The sequence below is a fragment of the Scyliorhinus torazame genome, chromosome 22 (genome assembly GCF_047496885.1).
Source record: "Scyliorhinus torazame isolate Kashiwa2021f chromosome 22, sScyTor2.1, whole genome shotgun sequence".
In the NCBI taxonomy this organism is placed as follows: domain Eukaryota; kingdom Metazoa; phylum Chordata; class Chondrichthyes; order Carcharhiniformes; family Scyliorhinidae; genus Scyliorhinus; species Scyliorhinus torazame.
In genome coordinates this window covers 91,168,744-91,192,088 of record NC_092728.1, presented here as the reverse complement: position 1 = coordinate 91,192,088, position 23,345 = coordinate 91,168,744, and the positions used below count along the sequence as shown (strand labels likewise).

Sequence of the window (23,345 nt, the reverse complement as noted above, 5' to 3'; positions counted from 1 at the left end):
CCCTCCACTGGATCCGTCACATTCAGCAACAGGTCGTCTGCATACAGCGACACTCGATGTTCGTCTCCCCCTCGAACCACCCCCTTCCATTTCCCCGACTCCCTTAACGCCATGGCCAAAGGTTCAATTGCTAATGCGAACAGCAGAGGGGACAGGGGGCACCCCTGCCTCGTCCCTCGATACAGCCGGAAATACTCCGACCTCCGCCGGTTCGTGACCACATTCACCACCGGGGCTTTATACAGGAGCTTAACCCAACTAATAAACCCTCCCCCGAACCCAAACCTCCTCGACACGATTCCTCGGGTGGCAGGATTGTCATATGAGGGGAGATTGGGTTGACCGAGCCTATATTCACTGGAATTTAGAAGAATGAGAGGGATCTCATTGAAACGTATAAAATTCTGACAGGCTGGACAGTCTGGATGGGGGGTCCAGAACAAAGGGTAACAGTCTCAGGATATGGGGTAGGCCATTTAGGACTGAGATGAGGAGAAATTTCTTCACTCAGAGAGTGGTTAATGGTGGAATTCTCTAACTGTGGAGGCCAAATCATAGAATATATTTAAGAAGGAAATAGATAAATTTCTAGACTCTAAAGGGAGAGGGCTGGCATATGGTGTTGATAGATCAGTCATGATCATGTTGAATGGGGGAGCAGGCTCGAAGGACCGAATGGCCTACTCCTGCTCCCATTTTTTTTCTATGTTTCTCGTTTTCGCACCACACAAGCAGCAGGCAATGATCACCTCCAACAAGGGAGGATCTAACCAACCCATTGACATTTAATGCCATTATACTGCACTGTTGCTTCACTGTGTTCGAGTCAAAATCCGGCAACTAGCTTCCTCACAACAGTGGTGAGATACACCAACATGGGCAGCAAGAGTTCAAGGAAGCAGCTCACCATCACCTTCTCAAAGGAAATTAGAGATGGACAAGAAGTGCTGGCCAGGAAATCCGTTAGCATACAGCGACACTCGATGTTCGTCTCCCCCTCGAACCACCCCCTTCCATTTCCCATTTTTAAAAAAAATGTGGAATTTGGTGGCTTAATTATTTTAAGAAAAGGTTACTGGTCTCTACAGAGATCATAACGCCATATATAACATATCAAAGGGTTGCTGGGGGTGGCACGGTGGCTAGCACTGCTGCCTCATTGTGCCGAGGATCCGGGTTCGATCACTGTCCGTGCGGAGTTTGCACAGGTTCTCCCCTTGTCTGCGTGTGTCTCACCCCCACGACCCAAAAAAAATGTGCAGGCTTGGTCAATTGGCCATGATAAATTTTCCCTTAAACTGGAAAAAATAATTATTGGGTACTCTAAATTTTTTTTTTAAATCAAAGGGTTGCTGACCTGTGGGTAGGCAATAAAATTATCGAAATAGTAAGGAAAACATTCAAACAAAATATGATTAAATCACAAATAAGTGATATTTCTATAAGTAAAGGAGGGGCAGCAAACATTATCCTCAGGGAGAAAATGGTACTTTCACACAGTACATGTTAATCAAATTTATTGTTGGCTAAAAATAAATGCTTACTAGGCGGTGGTCAGACTAGAATTTCCTGAATTTATGAGGGAGAGAGCCTGGGCCTGTTCTGTGCTGTACTGTTCTATGTTCTAAAACGTTTAGCTAGAAAGCACAACTGTTTCACCTAATAGAAAGAGGCAAATGTTGACATAAAAAGTGAGACTGAAAAAGAAAGCGGAACACAGGAAGGAAGGTTAATATTGATAAGTGCATATAGATCGGTACACACACAGATTATATACAGTTAGGATAGGTATATATGCTAACGGATTTCCTGAGATGTTAGTCAGATAGGCTTCAGTATCATGCCTGACTATAATTTTTTGTTTCAATCCTCACCTGGAGTTTTAATAGGTAAATTCAAATTACTGTAGCTATTACGCCTTTGCTGAGGGGCATCTGATAGGTTAAATTCGGGGGATCAGGAGATAGAGGTATAAGATATGCAAGCATAGAACTAGGTTAGATGTTAGGAAGTACTTATTTCCGTGGCCTCTGGAATAGCTAGCTGGCACATTGTTTGTTACATGGGATGAACCCCTACTAGATTTCTGCAGGGTGCAGCTGGCTGTATTTTAGACATGTTGAAATTTGCTGAGGATGGGAAAACCAGAAGAGAGTGTTAAAACAATTGAATCATGGCAAAAACACACTCAACAAAACATATTTTAGTGATGAAGGTGCTGAGGGTTCGTAATGTTATACAGGTGTAAAATAAGATTGAAATTAAAGCATAGTCAGGATGAAATCGAATGCCTTGGTTTTGCAGTCTGAGGAAATAGCCAGACAGGATGATAACATCGAGAAGACTCCAGCTATTAACTCTAAGTTGGAGAAAAAATATTGCTCAACTATATCAGTCACGCAATTTGAATAACACAAGGTACTTGTGTGGTTAAGAGATGTGGTTTATAAAAATCAACCTCATGCCTGTAGATGAGGAAGAGGATGATAGCAGTCGATTTCGGCGGGAGAACAGCTGGTGAGTCAGTTTCAGCGGGAGCAGTGCGGAAGTGGCTGCTGGGAGGTAAGTCTGTCCTTTAAAAGCACTTGTCTTTGCAGGGGCAGGCCAGTCGATTTCGGCGGGAGAACAGCTGGTGAGTCAGTTTCAGCGGGAGCAGTGCGGAAGTGGCTGCTGGGAGGTAAGTCTGTCCTTGTCCTGTCCACTTGTCTTTGCAGGCGCAGGCCAGTCGATTTCGGCGGGAGTGGAGCTGGCTGGTTAGTCAATTTCAGCAGGAGCTGAGAATTTTTTTTTTTTAAATTAGTGTTTTAGGCGGGAACAGGAAGTCGACCCGCGGACGTCTGGGAAGACCCTCACCAATAAATTCTGGTGGAGAGGAAACCCGAGACACTATGCGTGTAGTGTCTCCCACCCGCCCTCCTCCTCTAACCTAATAATAAAACCCATTGGTCTGAGGTAAGTACCATATTTTATTATATTATTATTATTTTTTTATTAAAAATTTAATTTAGTTGTTAGCCAGATCTTGGTAGAAAGTTAGAGGAATGGCAGGGAAGGGAGTGCAATGTTCCTCCTGCAGGATGTTTGAGGTGAGGGATGCAGTTAGTGTCCCTGGTGATTTTACCTGCAGGAAGTGCTGCCATCTCCAGCTCCTCCAAGACCGAGTTAGGGAACTGGAGCTGGAGTTGGAAGAACTTCGGATCATTCGGGAGGCAGAAGGGGTCATAGATAGCAGCTTCAGGGAATTAGTTACACCAAAGATTGGAGATAGGTGGGTAACTGTAAGAGGGACTGGGAAAAAGCAGTCAGTGCAGGGATCCCCTGCGGTCGTTCCCCTGAGAAACAAGTATACCACTTTGGATACTTGTGGGGGGGAACGACTTACCAGGGGTAAGCCATGGGGTACGGGCCTCTGGCACGGAGTCTGTCCCTGTTGCTCAGAAGGGAAGGGGGGAGAGGAGCAGAGCATTAGTAATTGGGGACTCTATAGTCAGGGGCACAGATAGGATTTTGTGGGAGCGTGAGAGACTCACGTTTGGTATGTTGCCTCCCAGGTGCAAGGGTACGTGATGTCTCGGATCGTGTTTTCCGGGTCCTTAGGGGGAGGGGGAGCAGCCCCAAGTCGTGGTCCACATTGGCACTAACGACATAGGTAGGAAAGGGGACAAGGATGTCAGGCAGGCTTTCAGGGAGCTAGGATGGAAGCTCAGAACTAGAACAAACAGAGTTGTTATCTCTGGGTTGTTGCCCGTGCCACGTGATAGTGAGACGAGGAATAGGGAGAGAGAGCATTTAAACACGTAGCTACAGGGATGGTGAAGGCGGGAGGGATTCAGATTTCTGGATAACTGGGGCTCTTTCTGGGGAAGGTGGGACCTCTACAGACAAGATGGTCTACATCTGAACCTGAGGGGCACAAATACCCTGGGGGGGAGATTTGTTAGTGCTCTTTGGGGGGGTTTAAACTAATGCAGCAGGGGCATGGGAACCTGGATTGTAGTTTTAGGGTAAGGGAGAATGAGAGTATAGAGGTCAGGAGCACAGATTTGACGTCGCAGGAGGGGGCCAGTGTTCAGGTAGGTGGTTTGAAGTGTGTCTACTTCAATGCCAGGAGTATACGAAACAAGGTAGGGGAACTGGCAGCATGGGTTGGTACCTGGGACTTCGATGTTGTGGCCATTTCGGAGACATGGATAGAGCAGGGACAGGAATGGATGTTGCAGGTTCGGGGGTTTAGGTGTTTTAGTAAGCTCAGAGAAGGAGGCAAAAGAGGGGGAGGTGTGGCGCTGCTAGTCAAGAGCAGTATTACGGTGGCGGAGAGGATGCTAAATGGGGACTCTTCTTCCGAGGTAGTATGGGCTGAAGTTAGAAACAGGAAAGGAGAGGTCACCCTGTTGGGAGTTTTTTATAGGCCTCCTAATAGTTCTAGGGATGTAGAGGAAAGGATGGCGAAGATGATTCTGGATAAGAGCGAAAGTAACAGGGTAGTTATTATGGGAGACTTTAACTTTCCAAATATTGACTGGAAAAGATATAGTTTGAGTACAATAGATGGGTCGTTTTTTGTACAGTGTGTGCAGGAGGGTTTCCTGAAACAATATGTTGACAGGCCAACAAGAGGCGAGGCCACGTTGGATTTGGTTTTGGGTAATGAACCAGGCCAGGTGTTGGATTTGGAGGTAGGAGAGCACTTTGGGGACAGTGACCACAATTCGGTGACGTTTACGTTAATGATGGAAAGGGATAAGTATACACCGCAGGGCAAGAGTTATAGCTGGGGGAAGGGCAATTATGATGCCATTAGACGTGACTTGGGGGGGATAAGGTGGAGAAGTAGGCTGCAAGTGTTGGGCACACTGGATAAGTGGGGCTTGTTCAAGGATCAGCTACTGCGTGTTCTTGATAAGTATGTACCGGTCAGGCAGGGAGGAAGGCGTCGAGCGAGGGAACCGTGGTTTACCAAGGAAGTGGAATCTCTTGTTAAGAGGAAGAAGGAGGCCTATGTGAAGATGAGGTGTGAAGTTTCAGTTGGGGCGATGGATAGTTACAAGGTAGCGAGGAAGGATCTAAAGAGAGAGCTAAGACGAGCAAGGAGGGGACATGAGAAGTATTTGGCAGGAAGGATCAAGGAAAACCCAAAAGCTTTCTATAGGTATGTCAGGAATAAGCGAATGACTAGGGAAAGAGTAGGACCAGTCAAGGACAGGGATGGGAAATTGTGTGTGGAGTCTGAAGAGATAGGCGAGATACTAAATGAATATTTTTCGTCAGTATTCACTCAGGAAAAAGATAATGTTGTGGAGGAGAATGCTGAGCCCCAGGCTAATAGAATAGATGGCATTGAGGTACGTAGGGAAGAGGTGTTGGCAATTCTGGACAGGCTTAAAATAGATAAGTCCCCGGGACCTGATGGGATTTATCCTAGGATTCTCTGGGAGGCCAGGGAAGAGATTGCTGGACCTTTGGCTTTGATTTTTATGTCATCATTGGCTACAGGAATAGTGCCAGAGGACTGGAGGACAGCAAATGTGGTCCCTTTGTTCAAAAAGGGGAGCAGAGACAACCCCGGCAACTATAGACCGGTGAGCCTCACGTCTGTAGTGGGTAAAGTCTTGGAGGGGATTATAAGAGACAAGATTTATAATCATCTCGATAGGAATAATATGATCAGGGATAGTCAGCATGGCTTTGTGAAGGGTAGGTCATGCCTCACAAACCTTATTGAGTTCTTTGAGAAGGTGACTGAACAGGTAGATGAGGGTAGAGCAGTTGATGTGGTGTATATGGATTTCAGCAAAGCGTTTGATAAGGTTCCCCACGGTAGGCTATTGCAGAAAATACGGAGGCTGGGGATTGAGGGTGATTTAGAGATGTGGATCAGAAATTGGCTAGCTGAAAGAAGACAGAGGGTGGTGGTTGATGGGAAATGTTCAGAATGGAGTACAGTCACAAGTGGAGTACCACAAGGATCTGTTCTGGGGCCGTTGCTGTTTGTCATTTTTATCAATGACCTAGAGGAAGGCGCAGAAGGGTGGGTGAGTAAATTTGCAGACGATACTAAAGTCGGTGGTGTTGTCGATAGTGTGGAAGGATGTAGCAGGTTACAGAGGGATATAGATAAGCTGCAGAGCTGGGCTGAGAGGTGGCAAATGGAGTTTAATGTAGAGAAGTGTGAGGTGATTCACTTTGGAAGGAATAACAGGAATGCGGAATATTTGGCTAATGGTAAAGTTCTTGAAAGTGTGGATGAGCAGAGAGATCTAGGTGTCCATGTACATAGATCCCTGAAAGTTGCCACCCAGGTTGATAGGGTTGTGAACAAGGCCGATGGAGTGTTGGCATTTATTGGTAGAGGGATTGAGTTCCGGAGTCGGGAGGTCATGTTGCAGCTGTACAGAACTCTGGTACGGCCGCATTTGGAGTATTGCGTACAGTTCTGGTCACCGCATTATAGGAAGGACGTGGAGGCTTTGGAGCGGGTGCAGAGGAGATTTACCAGGATGTTGCCTGGTATGGAGGGAAAATCTTATGAGGAAAGGCTGATGGACTTGAGGTTGTTTTCGTTGGAGAGAAGAAGGTTAAGAGGAGACTTAATAGAGGCATACAAAATGATCAGGGGGTTGGATAGGGTGGACAGTGAGAGCCTTCTCCCGCGGATGGAAATGGCTGGCACGAGGGGACATAACTTTAAACTGAGGGGTAACAGATATAGGACAGAGGTCAGAGGTAGGTTCTTTACGCAAAGAGTAGTGAGGCCGTGGAATGCCCTACCTGCTACAGTAGTGAACTCGCCAACATTGAGGGCATTTAAAAGTTTATTGGATAAACATATGAATGATAATGGCATAGTGTAGGTTAGATGGCTTTTGTTTCGGTGCAACATCGTGGGCCGAAGGGCCTGTACTGCGCTGTATTGTTCTATGTTCTATGATCCTGAAAATGGAGCTTTGGGAGAGTATAGAGATGACTGTTTTTTAATGTTATTTTGCAGAAATGTGGCCGTCACTGGCTAGACCAACATTTGCCATCACTAAGTGCCCTTAAGAAGATGCTCTAAGCCACCTTCTTCAATTGCTGCAGTCCATGTTGTGCAGGTATACCCACAATGCAGTTAGGAAGAGTGTTCCAGGATTTTGACCCAGTGCCAGTGAAGGAACAATGATATAGTTCCAGGTCAGGATGGTGTGTGGCGTTGAGGGGAACTTGCAGCAGATGGTGTTCCCATGCATATGTTGCCCTTCTTCTTCTGGGTGGAAGAGGTCACAGGTTTGAAAGGTGCTATTGTAAGAATCATGGAGAGTTGCTGCATCTTTCATATGATATACAGTGCTGCCATAGTGCATCGGGTGGTGAAGGCGGTGAATGTTTAAGGTGGTGGATGAGGTGCCAATTAAGCAGGCTGCTTTGTCCTGGATGGTGTCAAGCTTCTTGAGTGTTACTGGGCTGCACTTATACAGTCAAAGAGAACATTTAATCAACTGCAGACTTGTGCGTTAGATTGTGGCAAGGCTTTGGGGAGTCAGAAGATGAATTTCTTGCCGCTGAATTCCCAGTTCCTGTCTTGATCTTGTAGCCATGATACTTAATATGGCTGGCCCAGTTCAGTTTCTTGTCAATAGTAACTATAAAGATGTTGACACAGTGCGCAGTTCAGCGATGGTAATGCCATTAAATGTCAAGGATTAGTTCTCTTGTTGAAGATGGTCGTTGCCTGCCATTTGTCTGATGTGAATACTACTTGCCATTATCAGCCCAAGCTTGAATGTTGTGCAGGCCTTGCTACATATGGAAACGGACTGCTTTGGAATCTAAGCAGGCACGAATGGTTGGCGGTGAGGAACCATTGCTGCAGATGATGCTTTTAGATAAATAGGAACGGAACTGTGCTAAAACGTCAGACTGTCGATATGCAAAATGTATCTTACTGAACTTTACAGGCGTTATATATTTAAAATACAGTGTTTCATAAGCATTTATTCATAATATAGCCATGAAGGTACATTCAGAATGACAGCACTAGGATGCACACCAATACCAGGAATTTTTAAATTGATACTTAATGAAATTACCTCACCAGCAGATTTTTCTGACCCCATTGTCCAACCACCGAGGTGTGCATATCAGCTGTGTGTACTTTTTACTTGTTTTACCCACTCCACTCAAGGAATTTGTTCATGCAGAAAACACTCACTGATGAAATAATCTCCAACTGCAGGTTTGCAGATCCGAGATATTTAAATCTTAATTAACTAATAATACACACCCGCTTTTGTGCTGCCAACGCCTCTAGACTTTTCAGCTCTTCAACTGTTCTCAAAACTTGCTGCTGTGTCCTTTCCTTTTCACTCTGTAATTGCTGTAACGACTCTTCAGCTATGAAATATTACAAGAATAGGTGGTACGAATGTGAATGTTAAGAAGCATTATTACTAGTTTTCATAGAATCATAGAATCCCTACAGTGTAGAAGGAAGCCATTTGTCAATCCAGTCTGCACCAACCCACTGAAAGAGCACCCTAACCTAGGCTCACTTCCCTGCCCTATTGCCACAATCCCAACCAATCTGCTCATCCCCCGACACCAAGGGGCAATTTAGTATGGCCAATCCACCTAACCTGCTTATCTTTGAACTGTGGGAGGAAACCGGAGCACCCAGAGGAAACCCATGCAGACATGGGTAGAACATGCAAACGCCGCACAGTCACCCAGGGCCGAAACTGAACCCGGGTCCCTGGTGCTGTGAGGCAGCAGTGCTAACCACTTTTTTTTGTTGCTCTTTGCATTGTTTAACCTGCATCTCACAATCACAGTACATTAGGAAATTCTAATTTTGTGTTTTAGAAATCAGGCTTGCAATTTAAATTTCTTATGAAATAAATACAGTAGAATCCACTCTCTCGATCACAATAATGTGCAAGTTATACTCCTATTTTATAGTTACTGTTTCAAGGTTGTTTTTTGAGATATATAAATATGTGAAAATACAACTTTGTCTTCTTTATATTTCTTTATGTATTTATAATGAATCAATAATACCGACATATTGCATTGCACCAATTTCACTACTTCAGTATAACACTGCCAATGTCATGGGACTTGGCAATTTCATGTTTAAAAGCAAGTGGAGTTTGCTTTATACATTTCACCTATAAGAAAAGGAAGTATAGTTGTTGAATTTTTGAGCTTCAAAACTCATTTATATTCAGAAAATATACCCTTTTTAATACTAAAAATAAGGCCCTTGTGATTTCAGCTTTATGTAATCATTTTAAGGGAGTAAAAAAAATGGCTTCTTTCCCGCAAGGGTTTCACTGGTGCTACCTTACTTAAGTATCATTCTTAACATCAGATAAGATAATGAATGTTGATGAGGTATTCAATCAGGAAATGGAATCACACTGAACCGGATTGATATCTCACCCAACAATACCCCCACGTACCCTTTCCAGAAGGTGGGGGGGCTCATTGATTGGCAACCTGTAGTAGAAATCATTGCTGATTAATCCTCAGCCTTTTGGCTAAGATGAGCGTGAGGTCAGGTGTAATGCCTGGATCTGGTATGTCTCTCTTGTGGGGACCATGAATTGGATTCAATTTGAATTGTTTTTTGGAGCAGGCAAGGAGCTGGATTAGGGATTTACTCCCGTCCACACTCTTGAGCTCTGGCTTTGTAACTCTGATAAAGTAATAAAAACAGAGAAACTAATAAAACAAGAGAAACAAGAGAAACAAGGTACTCCAGGGTCAAATGTGAGTGCTCTCATCACGAACAGTTGCACCAGGGATCAAAATTGGGAGATTCCTGGATTCTCAGATTTTGTACAATGTGGCCTGTGTCCCATTTATCATATAGGAAATTCTTAGATGGATTTAGGTTATTAAAGTAATTCATTTAAATATTTTTGAGAGCTTCACTCATTAAATATTTCTTTTTATAAAACTTGTTTGTTTAATTTTACAACTTTGATATTTCACTACTAAAAAAGCAATTTAAGAGCATAATTCAGGAACATAAGTCTAGAACTCATTACCTTTCTGAATTTTCTTTTCTTTATCTTCCAGCTGTACATCCAGTGCTTGATGAAGTTTTGCACTCACTTCCTCATTTTTTACCTGATTATCTTCATCAAACTGACTTTTTCCAACTTTTCCATGCTGCACTGGATCAGCGATATGTTCCTCTTGAATGTAGAGGTTTCTCTTGAATCTGGCCTTCCCAATGTATGGGCTCTCATTAGGGATTTCTTCCAATTCAAAATTCTGTAAAATGGTTCAATTAAAAGTAAAATTTATGCTCCTCAAAAGAACTTATTTTTAAAATAAATTTAAAGTACCCAATTAATTTTATTTTTCCAATTAAGGGGCAATTTAGCGTGGCCAATACACCTACCTTGTGGGGGTGAGATCCACATAGACACGGGGAGAATGTGCAAACTCCACACAATGTGGAGATACCAGCATTGGACTGGGGTGGGCACAGTAAGAAATCTTACAACACCGGGTTAAAGTCCAACAGGTATGTTTCGAATCACTAGCTTTTGGAGCGCAGCTCACTGATGAAGGAGCTGTGCTCCAAAAACTAGTGATTTGAAACAAACCTGTTTTACTTTAACTTGGCGTTTAAGACTTCTTACTTTGCAAACTCCACACGGCCAGTGACCCGAGGCCGGGATCGAACCCGGGTCCTCAGCACCGTGAGGCAGCAGTGGTAACCACTGCGCCAACATGCTACCCTCCTCAAAAGAGCTTAATTAGCTGTCAAGCCCTTTGGGGTGCCCTGTGGTTGTGAAAGGTCCGATATAAACCTAAGTCTTTCTTTCCTTATAGTTCAAGTTATTTAATCTAAGATCCAGTGACCTTTTGCACAAAATAAAAACACTCAGCCATGTCCAAAGAAATTTATGAAAAGAACGGTAATGAAGTCTTTGTTAAAATCACTCTTGTGATTGTGAATAGAAAATAAGAATATTAAATATCATAACAAAGTGTTTATTAAGTACAAAACAAGGACTGAAACATGTGAAAATATGAACCTAGATCTGCAACAGAAAGATACAATGTGAAAAGAAGTATTAGTGATTGGCACTCACACTCCTTTTGTGTCTCTCAACAACATTCTGCACTGAACAGGTGAATAGATATACTTCCAGAACTTTGCCAAATCTCTCAAATTGGTTGCCAGGAGATATTCAAGAACCATTTGTAACTTGTCCAGGCACATTAATTTTCTCTTGAAATGAAATGAAATGAAAATTGCTTATGGTCATAAGTAGGCTTCAAATGAAGTTACTGTGAAAAGCCCATTCCGGCGCCTGTTCGGGGAGGCTGGTACGGGAATTGAACCGTGCTGTTGGCCTGCCTTGGTCTGCTTTAAAAGCCAGCGATTTAGCTCAGTGCTAAACCAGCCCCTTGCTCTCAGTTTGGAATGGGTTTCTGCTGTGCATTCATGCCAGGATATGGGGATTGGACAGGCAGGTGGATTTGAGGTAGAAGATCTGCCTTGGTCTCACTGAATGGCAGAGTAGGCTTGAGGGTCTGTATGGCCTACTCCTATCACTTAAGTTCTCATTCCCCATCATCTTAAGCTTCCTTCGAAGCAAAATCTAAAAACTTACATTTCAAACTATCACTATTTGATCATGCTTGAATTAATTGTTCCATGCTACTTTACGGTCTAATTGGATAAATCATTATTGTGTATTCCTAATGATTTATTTGAAAACAAACCCTCAAAAACTGTAACGTGTGTTACTATACTTTGAAATTCCATTTTGCGTTTGTAAGTTGGCCAAAAATCAATTTGCTAAAAATGATAGACTCAAATGAGCTAAAAAAGGAACCATGATGTAATTGTATGAATTGTTGGATAGCAGGCAGTTCAATGCAGAATAGATAAGACAAGTAATCATATGCTTTGCTTTCTTCCATCGGATTTGAAACGTCTGCCATCATAATTGGTCATTAGCAATAGATAAGCAGCCTAATAAAGTAAGGTCATACATTACCGCAGCTGGCAAGTGATGCAGTGGCTCAAACTTGGCATCAATCTTATAAAATGCTAGTTCCTGTTCCAGTTGATACTGCTTATGACAGGCCCGTGTCAACTCTGCTGTCTTCTGCTTCAGCTGTTACAGAGAAGGAATAAAAATATGAAAAACAAATATCAAAGCATAGTATTCATCACGTCTAACAGATGGAAATTCTTCTTTCTCCTCTAGATTTCTTAAAGCTGACTTGCTCTCAATTTTTCAAGGCAGAAAAAATGATCAGCCAATAACGCAAGAAACACAGAAAATGGGGTGAATTCTCCACTGGGGATACTCTCCGTTCCGTCGGCAGCACATCCCTGTCCGTGGGTTTCCAGGTGGCATGAGATGGCTACAATGGGAAACCCCATTGGCCAGTGGCGGGAACAGAGAATCCTGCTGCCAGCAACTGCACGCCACCGAGGAATATGCAGCTGGGGTGGCGGAGAATTCACCCCAATAAATCAAAGTGTGATGCTGTCTAATTGAAGAGATATCCATCTCCTTTATTTCTGTTTAGTGATGGAAATGATCTTTCACTAAATCAGCATTCTAAAACATGAGAACCAACCAACCAGATGTTTTCACGACAAGCAAAGTCTAACACTGCAAATCAAATGCATTTTTATATAAAATAAATCCTTTGGTATTACGAAGTAATGATTTAAAAATCTAAAATTATTTTCTGCCAATTTAATAGGTTATCCACAGATACAAGTAAAGCTGTTGTTTTCCATGTGGCAGTCACTATCCAAAAGGTCCTAATATTTTATGTATACAGATTGCCTATCTAAAATGACCAAATGTTGCTATTTAACAGTTCAACAGTTATAATTACAGATTTCTCTTTGTTATTCAAATCTTTCTCAATACATGTCAAATCAAAAGCACACACACACAAACAATTAAAATTACAATAATGAACACAGAGATCACACTTGGATATTTTTGAAAATATTTCTTCTGTAATTTTTAACAATCTAATAAAATAAAGAAACATAAATCTTAATTAATCTGTCAGTTCCATTTGCTATACAAACTCTAAACCTACTCGTGGATTCTCCGCCGATGGGATGCTCCATTTTGCCGGCAGCCCGGGGGTTTCTCGATGGCGTGGGACTGCCCCACAATGGGAAACCCCATTGACTGGCCGGTGTAACGGAGCATCCTGCCGGCGGGGTGAAACGGAAATGTGGCAGGGCGGAGAATCCAGCCCCATATATATCTGCCCTGCTTGAAGTTCCACTCACTCATCACCTATGACCTCATCAGTCACTACTCATTCCAAGGTCCCCAATTAAAATTCTTCCAGAATTTCACCCTGACCCCGGAAACCTGTGCAACCTGCTCCCCAGCATTTTGCGCTGGTTTAAAGCTGGAAGACTTCTCAATGTACCACCACTGGTGGCAGATCCTGCAGTCATTTCATCCCCATTTTATTGGTGCAATGCTTGGAAGCTTTTATTCAGCCATTGAATGTATTATTTTTTGTCTGATGCAAGATTCTTATTTCTGTAAGCCGACCAGTATTTTAACAGCATTTTTGATCTAGAGTTACTAATACAAAATCTTGCAGGTTTTCCAATAGCATTAACCAGAATGAATATTGTGTTATTTTCAATAAGAAGCTTCAGATATGATTTTGCACCCCAAGCACTGAAGTCCTTTGTGTGATCCCTGCTGCATGCAACGGGAGCGCTACATGTTATGATACCTGAAGGCAAGTGTGCAGCCAGTGGCAGGAAAAACTGCAGACAAGCAACAGGTTAAAAAAAAGTAAAATGAAACACTAAATAGAATACGGTTTTAGAATCACACAAATTGTTAACACAGTTTAAGAAAAATTCTCTGCTAAAAACAAGCTGCTTGATCAAATGGAGACAAAAACAAAACCTTGCAGCCTCCAGCATTTACAAACATGATATCTGTTGTGCTCACCACATGCAAGTAAAAGAGCAGTGCACAAAGCACAGCACACATTTTGTTTTTGCTTAAACAAAAATTCTACATATTTCAACATGCAGGCAGATCAGCTGATGATAAAAATAGATGAGCTGTTCATTCTATTTTTCCACTGGCTACCTTTACTGGGGAACAGAGATGCAGCACGCAACGGGGAGAGTGTTGTGAATAACCAATGATACCAGCTAAAGAGAGAAAGGCAAGCACAGGTTGTCAGCACAAATTATAAATATTTGTAAAGAGTGTAAAAGAATACACAGCACATTTCACTTCCAGAATTAAAGGCAAACTTGCACAATTGATGACAACAATTCGTTATCAGATTTAGAGAAGCACGCTCATCTGATGGACAGACTTTTGGTATCAAACTCAGAAGGGTTTCAAGCTCAGATACATCACTATAACAATATTGATCAAAAAATGTATCAAGAAATGAATTCGGAGATACTTTTGTTACACTCCTACCTATAGAATCAAATAAGGTGAGACAAAAGGGGCTGAATTTAGTGTAGCCCAGAGTGGGCATGATGGCGGGGGAAGGTTGGGGAAATGGAGTACCCATTTCTGATTCCTGGCGAATGGAAACAGTCCTAATTAATTTGGGGGCAGGAGGGACCTGCATTGGAATCCTACACATTGGCCATGGGATGCCAATTAGGCACATAAGGCACAAAGGAGTCACTTAAAGCTAATTATCCTTGATCCTACTGGAGTTTAGTGAAGGCAGAGGTCACAGAGAGTACAAATGCATATAGGGAGATGCTGCCAAAGTCATGCAATAAGAATAAATACTGTAACTATAGGCTCGTGGGTTTGGTGGTGGGAAAACGTTTAAGCAACAGTAATCCAGGACAAAACTGACCGTTTGTAGACAGGCACTTGGTGCGTAATCGAGGGACAGAATTGTGGGCGGGAGTGCTGAAAAGCTCCCCTCCTGCCTTTACCTCTGAAGCTTCCCTTCAGCTCTGAAGCTTCCCTTCCCCACCTCTCTGGAGAACATGCCCCTGTCCCCGATGACCTAATTCCATCTATTTGGCCAGTATCAAGCACTCATGTCAATAACCATTATTAACATTGTTAGAAGTTTGAATTACTCAGAGCTTACTTTTTGGTTAATATCTCCACCAGAGATTTTGAATGATATCGCCAGGAAATGTCTTGGAATTGCTCCCATCCACCCATGTTTTTTTTTTGAGGAATTGTGAAATGTTTTTATTGAAAAATTTTCAATAATTTTTACAAACCACTACAAAAAGAAAATAACAAAGTATAGTAATAATTAAGAAAACAACTTAACAAATTAGCAAAACAAGGTGGGGTATCTGCCCTTTACAAATAAAATCTATCCCCCCCCCCACCCCCCGGTTTGCTGCTGCTCCTGACCTCCACTTAACGTTCCGCGAGAAAGTCAAGGAACGGTTGCTACTGCCTGGAGAACCCCGGCAAGGGCCCTCGCAAGGCAAACTTTATCCTCGCCAACCTGAGAAATCCAGCCATGTCACTGACCCAAGCCTCTACACTTGGGGGTTTTGCGCTCCTCCACATTAACAAGAGCCGCCTCCGGGGTACCAAGGAGGCAAAGGCCAGAACTCCGGCCTCTTTTGACTCCTGCACTCCTGGATCGTCTGACACCCCAAATATCGCTATCCCCCAGCTTGGTTTTACCAGAGTGTCCAAGACCTTGGACATAGCCTTTGCAAAGCCTTTCCAAAAATCTGTAAGTGCTGGGCATGCCCAAAACATATGGACATGGTTTGCTGGGCTCCTTGAACACCTCACACACCTGTCCTCCACCCCAAAGAACTTACTCATTCTCTCCACTGTCATATGCGCCCGGTGCACCACCTTAAACTGAATCAGGCTAAGCCTGGCGCAAGATGAGGAGGAATTGACCGTGCCCAGGGCGTCAGCTCCTCACCCAGCTCCTCCTCCCACTTGCCCTTCAGCTCTTCCCTCAAGGTCTCCTCCGCCTCCTGCAGCTCCTGGTATATGTCCGATACATTGCCATCCCCTACCCACACGCCCGAGACCACCCTGTCCTGTATCCTCCGGGCAGGTAACAATGGAAATTCCCCCACCTGCTTTTTCACGAACGCCCGAACCTGCATGGACCTAAAGGTATTCCCTGGGGGCAACCCAAATTTCTCCTCCAGCGCCCTCAGACTAGCAAAAGTCCCATCAATAAACAAGTCCCCCATCCTTTTGATAACCGCCTTGTGCCATCTATTCTACCTGGAAAGAACCTGTGATTGTTCCGTATCGGGGTCCAGACTGAAGCCCTTTCCTCCCCCCTGTGCCGTCTCCACTGACCCCAGGTCCTAAATGTCACCGCCACCACCGGGCTCGTGGTGTACCGTGTCGGCGGGAGCGGCAGCGGAGCCGTTATCAATGCCCCCAGGCTAGTATCCCTGCAAGACGCCACCTCCAACCACTTCCATGCCAACCCCTTTCCTCTACTACCCATTTCCGAATCATGGATATATTCGCTGCCCAATAATAGCTGCAAAAGTTCACAGCGACAGCCCACCCCCACACAAATCCTGTAATAATCCGGTTTACCTGCTTGAAAAAGGACTTGGGGATGAAGATGGGAAGGCACTGGAAGACGAACAAGAACCTGGGGAGGACCGTCATCTTCACGGACTGCACCCTGCCCGCCAGGGAAAGCGGCAGCATGTCCCACCTCTTAAAGTCCTCCTCCATCTGATCCACCAGCCGCGCTAAATTGAGCTTGTGCAGGGCATCCCAACTCTTAGCCACCTGAATGCCCAAGTAGCGAAAGCTCCTCTCCACCATCTTAAGCGGTAGCTCTCCCAATCTCTTTTCCTGGCCCCTCGCATGTATCACAAAAAGCTCGCTTTTCCCAACATTCAGCTTATACCCTGAAAAGTCCCTGAAATCTCTAAGGATCTGCATGACCTCCCCCATCCCCTCCACCGGATCCGCAATGTACAGGAGCAGGTCATCAGCATACAGTGAAACCCGATGCTCCTCTCTCTCCCCCCCACCCCCCCGAACCAGCCCCCTCCAGTTTCTGGACTCCCTCAATGCCAAGGCCAGCTGCTCGATTGCCAGGGCAAATAGCAGGGGGGACAGGGACACCCCTGCCTCGTTCCTCAATGTAACCTAAAGTACCCCGACCGCAGCCGGTTTGTCGACACACTCGCTACCGGGGCTTGATACAACAATTTAACCCACCCTATAAATTCCTCTCCAAACCCAAATCTGCCTAACACTTCCCACAGGTACTCCCACTCCACGCGATCGAAGGCTTTCTCCGTGTGTATTGCCGCCACCACTTCTGCATCCCCCCCCTTCCGAGGGCATCATGATCACATTCAGGAGCCTCCGCACATTCGTGTTCACAAACCTCGTCTGATCCTCATTGTTCACTCCTGGGATACAGTCCTCAATCCTAGTGGCCAAGATCTTGGCCAATAGTTTGGCATCCACATTAAGGAGCGAAATCGGCCTATAGGAGCCACATTGCAACGGGTCCTTATCTCGCTTAAGGATAAGCGAGACCAGAGCCTGCGACATCGTCGGGGGAAGGGTTCCCTTTTCCTTAGCCTCGTTAGAAGTTCTCAACAATAGCGGACCCAGCAGCTCTGAGGATTTCCTGTACAATTCTACAGGATACCCATCCGGTCCCGGGGCCTTGCCTGACTGCATACCCTCCAATTTCTCCATCTCAATCAGGGCCCCCAATCCCTCAACCCGCCCCTCCTCCACCGTAGGAAGCCTCAGTTGGTCCAGGAATTGCTTCATTCCCCCCCCCCCCCGGGCTCTCCCGGGTTCTGGCTCATACAATTTCCTCGTTGATCCTTGCCGATGTCAGCACCGTGTTACCCCACCTATCCCTAATTCCCCCAATCTCCCTGGCCGCCTCTCTCTTCCGCAGTTGATGCGCCAGCATCCTGCTTGCCTTCTCCCCAGACTCATACACGTGGTAAGCAGGTCAAACTCCGCCTGCAGACTCCGGTGCTCCTTTAACAACCCCTCCTCGGGGGATTCCGCATACCTCCTGCATATCCCCCCTCTACATATCTCCCCCACCAACCTCTCCCTCTCCATCCTGTCCCTCTTCTCCCTGTGGGCCCTGACTGAAATTAGCTCCCCCCTGATAACTGCCTTCAGCGCCTCCCAGACCACACTCACTGAAACCTCCTCAGTATCATTGGTCTCCACATAGCTTTGGATACACCGCCGAATCCGCCCACAGACCTCCTCACCCACCAAGAAAGAAAACTCCTTCGCCCTTGGCCTGGCAAATCTCCACGGGTCCACTCCCCCATCTGGTCCATGAACCCCCTCAGGACCTTGGCCGCTGCCGGCCTCTTACCCGATCTCGACCTAGACCGGTCAAATGTCGGGTCCAGGACCGTATTGAAGTTCCCCCCCAATTACCTAACTGCTTGACTCCACATCCGGAATCCTACTCAACATCCGCTTCATGAACACTGCATCGTCCCAGTTCGGAGCATATGCATTCACTAGCACCACCCGGGCCCCCTGCAACTTGCCACTCACCATAATATATCTACCCCCTTTATCCGCCACAATACCCGCCGCCTCAAATGCCACCCGCTTGCTCACCAAAATTGTGACCCCCCTGGTCTTCGCATCCAGCCCCGAGTGGAAAACCTGCCCCACCCATCCCTTCCTCAGCCTGGTTTGATCCGCGACCTTCAGATGCGTTTCTTGTAGCATGGCTACGTCTGCCTTTAGCCCCTTTAAGTGCGAAAACACACAGGCCCCCTTGACCGGCCCATTCAGGCCTCTCATGTTCCACATGATCAGCCTGGTCGAGGGGTTAATCCCCCCCCCCCCCACTGCCAACTAGCCAGCTCCATTTTTAGGCCAGCCACGTGCCCGCGCCTCCCGCACACTCCAGCACCCGAGCCGGAGGCTCCCCGTCCCGACTCTCCCCTTTAAAATCGATTCTCCTTCAGTTAGCAAAGCCACATCCCAGCCCCCCCCCACCCCCCAATTGCACTCCCGCAAGTCAGCTGACTCACGCAGACCCCGGCCGCTCCCGCCTCCACCTCCAATCCAACGGTCGACTCCCCTTACGAGTCTCCAAACCCCCCCCCCCCACCTAAGTGAGGTAAAGAGATTTCCCCTCCCCCCCTACACCCCGTGTGTACAGAGAAAGAAAAAAAAAAACAAGGCACAATTCTCTCAAACCCCCTAGCTTCGGGTATTGCCCTCACCATTGAGCGGATAAACCGCTCTCCCTATCTGGGTCAACCCCACCACCTATGGCGCAGCGCTTCTCAACTGCGACCTCGCCCAAAGCCTCGAGGGCCCAGGGCAAAGGGGGCAACAAAAACACAAGAGAACACGGGGAAAATCCCGACATAACCCCCCCCTCCGCACCAGCAACCCCCACAACATACTACAGTCCATTAGCTCGAGTCCAGCTTCTCATTCTTGATAAAAGTCCACGCCTCGTCCGGCGTATCAAAATAGTGGTGCCGGTCCTGATATGCAACCAACAGCCTCGCCGGTTGTAACAGCCCGAACTTCACCCCTTTGCTGTGGAGGTCCGCCTTGGCCCGGTTGAATCCCGCACGCTTCTTGGCCAGCTCTGCACTCCAGTCCTGATAGATACGGATCTCGGTGTTCTCCCACCTGCTGCTCCGCTCCTTCTTCGCCCATCGGAGGACACACTCCTTATTGGTGAAGTGGTGGAATCTTACCACTATAGCTCTCGGGGGCTCGTTCGCCCTCGGCCTCCTCGCCAGGACTCTGTGCGCCCCATCCAGCTCCAGGGGCCGCGGGAAAGCCCCCGCGCCCATCAGCGTACCCAGCATCGTGGTCACATACGCCCCAGCATCCGATCCCTCCACGCCTTCAGGGAGACCCAGAATCCGCAGGTTCTGCCTCCTTCACCTATTCGCCAGGTCTTCCAGCTTCTCCTGCCATTTTTTGTGCAGCGCCTCGTGCGCCTCCACTCTAACCGCCAGGCTCAGAATCTCATCCTCATTATCAGAGGCCTTCTTTATCGCATCTTCTGGGTCTCTACCAACCTCTCAATCGACGCCTTCATAGGGGCCAACATCTCCGCCTTTAACTCTGCCAAGCAGCTTCTCAAAAACTCCTGCTGCTCCCGTGACCACTGGGCCCACGCTGCCTGATCCCCGCCAGCCCCCATCTTGTTTTTTCGCGCCCGTTCTCCTCTCTTCTCCAAAGCCGCTTTTTTTGATCGCCCCACTCCTGGTCCACTCCATACAGCTCTGGGGGACCCTCACTGTTTCCTTCCCACACCGGGAATTGCCGTCAAAGTGCCGCTGGAGCTCTGTAAAAGGGCCTAAAAGTCCGTTATCAGCGGGAGTTGCTGACCGTGCGACCTACCTAGGCATAGCCGCAACCGGAAGTGCCATCCACCCATGTTAATCAGAAGGGAAACAACACATAAAAACGGATTTCACCGTTTCAGCAAAGTCATGTCGGTAGCAGCTGAGGAATGTCCAGATGGTTGTGCAGCTGTGCTAGTAGTTTCACTCAGTCAGTACTTTCGGCAATGGCACCTCACTCTCCAAACCTCTTGCAATGCATGGTCACAGAGAGTACGGCTGAGGTAAATGCATATAAGGTGAGGCTGCCAAAGTCATGCTAAAAGAGGAGGGAGCTGAGACATTGGATCAGCTAAAAATTGATTAAGAGGAATATCTGAAAGGCTGGTTGCACTCAAATAAATAACCTGGACCAGATCAGATGCATCCAAGGATGTTGAGCGAAGTGACGATGACAATCGCTGAGGTGCTAGCCACATTCTTTCAACCTTCCTTAGATACAGGGGTGGTGCCAGAGGACTGAAGAATTACAAATGCTACACCTTTGCTCAGAAAAAGAGCACAAGAATAAATCCTGCAACGATAGGCTCGAGGGTTTGGTGGTGGGAATACGTTTAAGCAAGAATAATCCAGGACAAAACTGACCACCATTTGTACCTTGAAATTGCATGAATGTAAATTAAGGAAAGCTAATTTGTTAAGGGCAAATCATGTCTAATTAATTGATTGAATTCTTTGGTGAGGTGACAAAGAAGGTTGATGAAGATAATGCAGTTTATTTGTTGTACATGGACTTCCAAAAGGCGTTAGATGAGTGCCACATAACAAGCTTATCAGCAAAGCTAAAACCCATGGAATGAAAGAGATAATGGCAGACAGATAAAAAGTTAGCTGAGGGACAGGAAACAGAGTAGTGATGAATAGTTGTTTTTCAGACTAGAATGGGATTCCTCAGGGATTGTTACTCAGACCGTTGCTTCTCTTGATTCATATTAATGACCATAAGACATAGGAGCAGAAGTAGGCAATTCGGCCTATTGGGTCTGTTCCGCCACTTACATGAGATCATGACTGATCTGATATGATAATCCTCAACAGGATTCTGAGCTTTATAATTTGAGGCACAGAGTACAAAAGCAAGGAGGTTATGGTGAACCTTTAGAAAGCACTGTTTCAGCCTCAACTGGAGTTCTGTCCAATTCTAGGTACCACATTTTAGGAAGAACATGAAGACATTCGAGAGGCTGCAGAAAAGAATATGAGAATGGTTCAAATGAGAAGCTGGGGCTGTTCTCCTTAGATAAGACAAAGTTGAGGGGAGATTTGACAGAGGTGTTTAACATCTGGAAAGGTCTTTGGACAGAACAGATCAGGAGTGGCTCTCCCATTGGCGGAAGGGGCATGAATCAGAAGATGATGATTTAGAGTAATTAGCAAAAGAATCAGAGGCGACATGAGAAACCTTTTTACTTAGCAATTGTTATTATCGGGAACACACCGCTTTAGTCTGTGATGGGTGTCAATACTGTTTGTGGCTTGGAAAGGATAATATTTGAAGTGAAAAGATTTGCAGGAGTAAGAGGAAAAGGCAGAGGAAGGGCACTATAGTAAGTTGTTCTCGCAGAGATTCAGCAAAGGCACTGTAGGGTGAATGGCCTCTTTCTGTGCTTTAACCATTCTAATATCATTATCAATTCAAAATCATACCAGTTCATTCTTGGTCTCCACCTCTCTCTCCAGTTCTTTGCAGTTGTTCTTCTGTTGTTGTTTTTCCTGTTTAAGTGACTTGTTCAATTGTTCTTGCTTCCTAATATTCTCTGTTGCCTTTGATTGGTCCAGTTCCATCTGCTCAATCTCCTTCATTTTCCTTTCCAGTTCCTTCTCAAGTTTCTCTAGTTCTTCTGCATAGCCACAGCAAAAACAAAATGGTTTGCAAACTTGATTAAGTCCTTGGCCTTAACATTGACTTCAATTATCTCAGACAATCACTATAATGTTCATTGCTGATGTTGGGTGGGTGTATCAGCATTTTGGTAAGAAATTTTGGATGCTGCTTATAATTTGGGGTGGGGGGGGGGCAATCTTGGTGTTGTGTTAGATTGCATTTTCTTCTCCTCAGGTCCTGGTGCAATTTACCAACTCCTGCTATATTTATTTCCTACCCTACGTCACTGCCACATTATTAAATGCCTTTTAAAATTATGCCTATTATCTCATGTTAATATCATCTCATGTTAATATCACACTAGTATTTAATATTGTCTGCTCTTTGTCATTTTATGCATATTAAATCTTTCCCATGTGTTTATTCAATCTTTCCTTGTCCTTCGATTCCCTTTGTTGTGCCTTTTTGAATGGTAATCATCTTTAATTTCTTTTCTAATTCTAATGAAAGGTTACACATGAAATATTAACTTTTTAGTTCTCTCTACAGATGTTCTATGCAGTAATGACTCCAATGAATGGCCTTGGCGGGGGTTCCCGACCAAGGCCAGAAAAAACAAGAGTCCTGTTTGATAGCCCGCTGTACGTGCTCAAAACGGGGCTCTATGTTTTATATGTAATTAGAGCCCCAAGGCCCTGTTAATTGATTTGCTAAATATTTCCTGTTTTTGTTTCAGATTTTGATTTCTTTGCTTTTTTTAAGCAATTTTCAAAATGTCAGCCAGAATTCTCCCGCCGTTGGGATTCTCCTTTCCCGCTGGCAGTGCACCCTCACCCGCAGTGTGGGATGGCTTAATCCCAAGTGGTGGGAAGAGAGAATCCCACCGCCAGTGAACGGCTCACCGCTAAGAGACACATGGCTGGGGTGACTGGAAAATCCTGCCCGTAGTTTTTAAAAATTAATCAACTTAGTTCAATCTTCCACAGATAGCAAAAGTTGGGCTTTTGATATTAAAATGTATTGTCTCCTAATTTGAACCAGGAGTCTTATCAACAGTACCCCTTTAAAAATTACTTAATGTATCCTTTTTTTAAAAATTCACTGTAAGCACTGATGGGACATAATTTGCAGTATGGCTGGGATGCTACTGAAATTAACAGTGCAAGGAAGTTCAAA

The 23,345-nt window shown here is 45.4% G+C and overlaps 1 protein-coding gene across 3 annotated transcripts in view; it reads right to left on the bottom strand.

Moving 5' to 3' along the window:
- The window catches only part of cntrl (centriolin), a 202,457-nt gene that overhangs the window by 154,988 nt on the left and 24,124 nt on the right, over nucleotides 1-23,345 (bottom strand). For all 3 annotated transcript variants that reach the window (XM_072488558.1, XM_072488560.1, XM_072488559.1), the window contains 4 exons: nucleotides 21,992-22,185; nucleotides 12,003-12,122; nucleotides 10,029-10,257; nucleotides 8,261-8,370 (listed from right to left, as the gene is read on the bottom strand). In XM_072488558.1, coding sequence (XP_072344659.1) covers nucleotides 8,261-8,370; nucleotides 10,029-10,257; nucleotides 12,003-12,122; nucleotides 21,992-22,185 — 653 coding nt within the window. The remainder of the gene's footprint in view (nucleotides 1-8,260; nucleotides 8,371-10,028; nucleotides 10,258-12,002; nucleotides 12,123-21,991; nucleotides 22,186-23,345) is intronic.